Source organism: Durio zibethinus, chromosome 20 (genome assembly GCF_047325235.1).
Source record: "Durio zibethinus cultivar Kanyao isolate XHJ-2024 chromosome 20, ASM4732523v1, whole genome shotgun sequence".
In the NCBI taxonomy this organism is placed as follows: Eukaryota; Viridiplantae; Streptophyta; class Magnoliopsida; order Malvales; family Malvaceae; genus Durio; species Durio zibethinus.
The window spans coordinates 8,172,183-8,179,456 of record NC_143181.1 but is presented as its reverse complement, the minus strand read 5'-3'; the positions used below and the strand labels follow the sequence as shown (position 1 = coordinate 8,179,456).

The 7,274-nt window shown below is 28.9% G+C and overlaps 1 protein-coding gene across 1 annotated transcript; it reads right to left on the bottom strand.

Annotated features, from left to right (window-relative positions):
- Window positions 1-851: 851 nt before the first annotated feature.
- Window positions 852-1,630, bottom strand: LOC111315015 (mediator of RNA polymerase II transcription subunit, putative (DUF3511)). Its single transcript, XM_022916636.2, has one exon. The coding sequence runs from the start codon at window positions 1,333-1,335 to the stop codon at window positions 1,072-1,074; it is 264 nt and encodes an 87-aa protein (XP_022772371.1). The 5' UTR covers window positions 1,336-1,630; the 3' UTR covers window positions 852-1,071.
- Between the last annotated feature and the right edge of the window lie 5,644 nt (window positions 1,631-7,274).

The following is a 7,274-nucleotide window of genomic DNA, read 5'->3' as shown; positions in this document are numbered from 1 at the left end:
CACAATAATATTAATCACTTAAAATTTTTAAATTATATTTTTTAATTCAAAATTTTTTAATCATAACAGTAAGATTAAACTAGATCTAAATTTATATCCCTCGAATAAAAGTTTATACATGGTTCGAAATCTGGGGTGGGTTTGCTTGGGAATCCTCACCAAAAACTAGAGTTAATTGCTTTCTCGTTTCTTCTTAATTGTTGGTTTTAAATACAAATGAAAAATACTTATTACTAGTTATGTCAATCGACATTTGGCTATAAAATTTACATAGACCATAGGGGTAGAATAGAAAGAATTGATTTTATGAACTTGAAAAAGTTTTTTGAAATTCTAAAACCTTGATTATAAATTCTTACATAATGATCAACATTAACGAGATACATGTCTTTGTGAGATTTTAAGTTCCAATCCTTCACCAAGGAAGTAGGTATATTTATATATGATAATTTTAAATATGATATTATATAAAAAGATTAAAAAAATAATATAATTTAAAATTTTAGTAAAAATTATATATAAATTTGATAAAAATTGATAAATGTTTTATATTTGATGTGTTAATATGAATTATAATATAATAATTTTCATATTTTATGTGTTTGATATGAAATAGATATAACATGAATGTACAAATTATCAAATATCTCTATTTTTTTTTTCTTTGGAAATATTGATGACCAAAGCAAAACTACTACGATTTAAATCATGTCCATTCAAAGTGTTTTGAGAAATGAAAAGCTTCTATTCTTTCTTCTTAACCCCTTTTCCTTGCATCCAAATTCCATATCCTAGCTTAGAGAATACCCCAATAGCAGAATTCGACTTCTAATTCTAATTGTAATGGAAAATTATGGAGAGAAAGAAAGAAAATTTAACCATTTTTCACCAAAACATATTACAAAGACAACCCAAATGACCAAACTTGCATATTAATTCCCATGCAGGACTAGACTCCTCTCCAATTTCATTGGTTTTTTTTTCTTTTTTTTTTTTCAAGAGCGAAAATTCTTCCCTCTCAAATTTCCAAACAAAAACCAAGACACAGGAACATCTTTACTTTTTTGCAACTCACATATCATAACGAACATCGCTAAACTTGCTCTTGATCCACTTGAAGCTGTTCCTAACACTTGACTTTAGCTTACCTTCCATTGTAAACACGTTGTATGAGGCGATTCTCTTCTTCCTCTTAAGCTCTGGATCATTAGATGCCGCAAATCCATTACTTTTGCTGCATGGCCCGTTAAAATTATACGAATTCGATCGGTTTTCGAAGTCGAATTCCCCGGAGAATGATGAAGAATATTCAGGGAATGACTTGCTCTTCTCCATGACTTAAAAACCAAATTAAAAACCTTGGTATATTATTAGCAAAGCTCATTGTTGGTCTCTTCATGGCGTTTATATTGAGGGGAAATGTGTAAGGTTGGTGCACCTGCACGTCAAAAGGACTTGATCGGACAAAAATTTTGGAGGGTGGAGATTGGTGGAAAAAAGAAAAAACATAGGAAGGGGAGTGCATCATGATCCAGTATGGTGGCAGACCATGTGTGATGTTGGAAGATGCTTTGAAAATCATGGTGTGGGGGGAGAATCATGAGAGCCAGTGGTTGACGGGGCCTAGTTGTATGCAGCATGCCATGGCACCAATGAGTTCACGTGGTGGAGATGCCCCACTTAACCCACCATTTGGGGTGGGAATTGGGGGGACCTTTATTAATTTGATGATGTTTTAGGGTTTAAAACGAGAGATAACTAACTCATAAATGGTGTTAACGGGTTAGGTTATGTTTGGAAGGGTTAAGGGTTAACCGTGAGAGTGCTCACATTTCAACGCATCATTCGTCCAAGCATAGCCTTGATCAAGGGAGAAGATGCAGACTCTTGAACATATGCCCCCAAATGTCTAGTCAGTTCTTAATGTATAATTTTAGTAGGGTTATAGTCTCAACCTAGCCTTTATTAAAGTGATGGGAGTCGTCTTCCACTTTATGATAATGTTGGTGGCTTAGTGCTCTGTGGGCCTTCTGTGTTTTTATGGCCATAATCTTGATTCCAGCCTAGATACGCATTTAATTTAATTTTCATTGTCACATTTGTAATATTGATGATTTGCTATGACTTATGAGTGTCATTATGTGTTAGGAACGGTCAAAGAGATTTTTTTTACAGCATCAAATTAATGTGCTTTATCAGTACCTAAGAAAACTATTCATAAGTAGGCTTAAATTTAAATTTCATCAATTCACCAAAAAGATTGTAAATTAGCTAGGTTAACCAAAGTATATTGATTACGATTTCAAATTTTAACCCAATCAATTTATTTAATTATATAACATTAAATACATGTAAAATTTAAATTTTAACACTCGCAATAATTTTTTAACTTCACTTCAAATTATGAATTTTATTGTATAAGAATAAAAATAAATTAATTATGTTAAATTGAAGTGGTACACATACTAGACAAATCTAATTTTTTTAATAAATACAAATATACATCATACTTGCATTTATCATTGAAGTAAATACTAAAAATTTTAATTTAAGAATTCTTTAACACTCAATTTCCATGTGAAATGTAATTTTGCTAGTGATATGAAAATAAGAAAGCCATAATTGAATAATATGAGGAATGATGAGAAGTATAAATAATAGTTAGTAATAATAATACAAAGGTAAATTAACAAGTACAAGGGCTTATCACAATGATGATGAGAGAGAGAATTACCTAGTGGTAAATTTCCTCAAAAGTCTAGTTAGGGTTGTATTCTTCATCGTTGTACTTTGGCAAGCCAATAATTACTTTTTGATGGAAAGAAGCCTCCTTTTAACAGTCTAGATCCGTTATTTTCCCCTTTTCTTTATATTTTTCTTTCAATTGATTTACAGAAGTCACTCCAAGTGAAATAGTGAAATTTTTTGTGACTGTAATTGATTTCGTTACAAATATTGCACTTTTTTTTTTTGTTGTGATAATCAGTTTATTGTGACACTATTGGTATCAATAATTATGATAATTATGATGCCCATTTTTTCGTCCCTGTTTAATATAATATTTGTGACGATTTAAGAGGCTTCACAATTAAATCTACACTATTAATGTATATGGTGTCAAAAAGTTGCTTGTCACTATAAGATTGTCACTCGTAAAAATTAAAATAATCAAATTGTCTCCAAGTTAATTTTGGAAGGAATGAAATGTATTAGTGACAAAAAAAAAAAATTGGTGACTATTAGTGAAAGTTGTCGTGACGAGAAATTTTTTGTCACTCAATCATTTACTTTTTGATGCGGCTAAGTTAAAAATATCTTAACATGCATGTGTAATTGTGTATATATCTCTTAGGCAAGGCAATATACTTTGCTGAAAAATTGTCTCAAAGAAGTATAGAATTCTAAAACCGGTGGCCAACAAATCCTAATAAAGCTATATAATGAAATCTCTTCTTTTTCCACCATTGTCTTCTTTTTTCTTCCTTTGGGATTCAATTAAAAAATACGTCCAAAAAGTAGCAAATATTCCATGCAGAAAGTAACCAAAATCAAATCTTTTTCTCATCTCTTTCTTGTTATGATGGAAAAGTTGAAAGCGCTCCTTCAAACGAATAACGCCGGTGGCTTGGCCTTGGCCCCACCTTGAATGAGAAAAAAAGGCAAAACTCTATGATATCAATCGTGACATCAAAGGCATAATTTTGCCACTACTTTGGATTGGCTTGGCATGCATTTGGGCAGCCTCCTATATAGAATAATGTTTCTTCTGTATGTGTTTATTAATGGAATATTCATGAGGAACGCCACATGATTTTACTCTGTGGACATTATGTCAATGTTTTAGGGACTTCATTATTTCACAAAAGGATCAAAACTAAACCATTTTAGTAGATACTTAAAGACTCGCATGGAATAATTCAAGGTTAGAGACAATAAAGTGAAATTAAAATAAAAAGAAAAATTAAGGATCACAGATGAAATTTATTCAGACAATATCACTTTCTTATCTTGCTACTTAAATTCTTATAATAGCTTTTTTCTCATCAATTTGGTTGGCATTTTCCTCTGTTAAGAAACAAAAAAAAAAAAATCATATTCCCTTTTGGGTTATAAATATTTGGACTAAACTATTTTTGTATCATTAGTTGTGACTCTTCAATTGCTTAACCAGTCAGAATAATTGAAAAGGTGCATATTGGAAAGAGAGGGGATTTTTATTTTTAGTATTTAAGATTATCAGAGATTAAATTTTGAATATTAAAATTAAAAATTTAGCAAATCTCGCATCTATTGAAGAATGCGAGAGTTCTACGATTGACTGAGCCTAAACAGAACTGGGTATGATTTTTTTTTTTATTTGTTTTCCAAGTATATACAATTTACATAAATCAAGTGAAGGAGAAAACTTGAAACTTGAATTCGATCCTCTATGAAAGGGAATGCATTTCATCATTGATGAATCTAGGTTTTTTTAAAAAGATATCCGTTTATAATATATAAACAAATTTATAAACAAAAAATTAAAATAATATATTATTATATTATTACAGTTGCCCATAATAAATTTTCATATCTTAAAAATAATTATATTATTACTAATACTATCAAATAAATCCTTATTAATAAATATAATTAAATAATCATTCAACAAAGAATAAAAATTTTAAGGATACTCGTAAAATTTTGTTGAAATATCCAAAAGAAAATGAACCTTCAAATTTTTTATTTTCCAATAAAAGATAGTAAGATACTCGTACCAGATTGTGAGTCAACCCTGAGGCAAAACCTATAGCTGGAGCACATATTGTAATTCAACCTTCGAAAAGATCTAAAAAATTTACTAAATTTGAGTACTAACCTATTGCATTTTTGTTGGGCACAAGTCCTAACCTATTGTTAAAAAATATGGGAGACTTTTCCTCTTTTTTTTTCCTTTTTTTTTCTAAATATGGGAGATTTTCTCTTGATCTTGGTTTTCCTTTTTTTTTTTTTCCTGGGTTTCTTACCGAAAATTTTATGAGCTAAGATTTTGCCTACTTATTATTAGTAGTTAGTAGGTTTCGGTTTTAGCAGCATTGGGCTTCAAGGTTAGGTGGACGGTCTATATGTGAGTGGGCTCGAGCTGGGTGGAGCCCACTAAAGGAAATGTTTTGTTTTATTTTTTTTTTATTCAGGCTGGGCTATATCATATATATTCTTGGGACTGGGCTTAATATATGTGCAATACCAATAATTTATTTTATTTTAATATAAATGAGAGATAAAAAAAAAAATTCCAAACTTAAACTCCAATCTTCTTTTTTTAAGAAAAACATCAATCTTCCTAAATTGAATAATAATGCTATATTCTATCATGAGTCTAAATTTTATTATGTGTGATATACTAATATGATAATGTGACACTTTGCTTATGTATTTTCTTGGAAGAAAAGATTTTTGAATTTGATTTTTTGATTAGTATGATACGTTTATTATGGAGTCTAAAGTTCAATTGCTAATTGCTAATTTCTCTCTATGTACCAATTGCAACTATTTAGATATATGATGTTTTACAAGTAAGAAAAAAAATAAAAAATTGAAAATCGATTAAAAATTTTAGTGTTTAGTTTGTTTTGGTTTTTTTTTTTATTCAGTTTGGATTAAATTCAAATATTAAATATATATATATATATATATATTAAGTTCAAATCAAATTTTAGATTGAAAAGGTAAAAAATTAAAAAAAATCAAACCAAATTATATATTTTTATTAACTTTTATATTTTTTAAAATTTTATAAAATAAAATAATTATTTTATGCGTAAGTTTATTTAAATATATTAAAAATTATATTAAAATAAAAAATAAAAAATTTAAATTTCAAAACTCGATGAGCTGAATGGTAAAATTTGGTTTAAATAGAATAGATTTCAAGGAAACGTTAGTTCAAATTTAAAAATTAATAATAGTATATATTATTCGAAAAAATAGAATCGAATTGAATTTAAAACCATTACACTCTTATAAAATTCATTTTACTAATTATTTTTCATAAGAAAAATGAGTTTTAGCCTTTAAAGTTGAAAGTTGAAGTTCAATATAGGAAAAAAAAAATAGAAAGAGAGAAATCTATTGAAAAATGTAGATCAAGCTACGAGTAACCAATTGAGATGGGATGTATGTTAAGGGTAAGGATGTAAATGATACATTGATACTCACAAGTTATTCAGGCTCAACTTGAATGAAATTTGAATTCAGCTTTATCATTGTCAAGTCAAGCTTGAGCAACTCAACTTATCGAGTAAGTCAAGTTCTAATATCTTAATGTCTTACTCGAATAACTTATAAGTCTTATCGTGCTGTTATATTTTAATATATATATTATTATTTTAATTAAAAAATATTTTATCCTTATATATATATATATATCAATTTGAGCTTGAACTCGAATTTGAATATAAATAATCAATTTTGAAATTGAGCATGAGAATCGAGCTTATTTTTTATTCGATAAATGAGTCTAATCAAGCGAGCTCAAATAGCTTGATTTTTATCTCGAGTTTAAAAATTAAAACTCAATTGAGCTCAAGTTGAGTTTCAAGTAAAAGTTTCAAGTTGAGCTTATAGACACCATTTTATTTTATTTTTTTAATTTTCTTTTCTTTCTTTTTTCATTTATTATTATTTTTTCTTCTTTTTCACTTTTTCTTTTCTTTTTCTGGTAGCGGCTTTGATAGCTGCCTGCAGCTGCATTATCGGTAACCTTGTTTGTCATCGATAACCGTTTTGATAGCCGATGACCGCCTTAATCCTAGGCCACCAAAATCTTAGATTTTGTGAGATTTTGATCTTTTTTTTCTCTATAAATAAAGCAATGTTTCTGCAAAAAAAAAAAAAGAGGGACCCTGTAAAAAAATATATTTTCTTTCTGCCAAAAAAACAACACATAGTCCTCCATGTATGGAGGAACCATCAGCGCCAAGTCCCAGCAACAAAAAACCAAAAAGGCAGTTTTAGTTTATAAAAAAAAAAAAAAAAAGAGAGTGAAGGGAAACCAAAACTTTAAGCCCCGATCTATGTTGATCGGGGTTGTTCCCGGTGAAAACGAGATCGAATCCAAAAAAAATGTGTCGAAAAGAATATTTTGGTATATTTTAAGATTTTTTGGTGCTAACGACAGCAGTCGACATGGTGGCTAACAATTGATCGACTGGTTTAAAGAGAGAAGCTCTCTAAAGGGGGAAAGGTAGAGAGAGAAAGAAAAAGAAAAAATGGAAAGAAATTTTTTTTTTGCT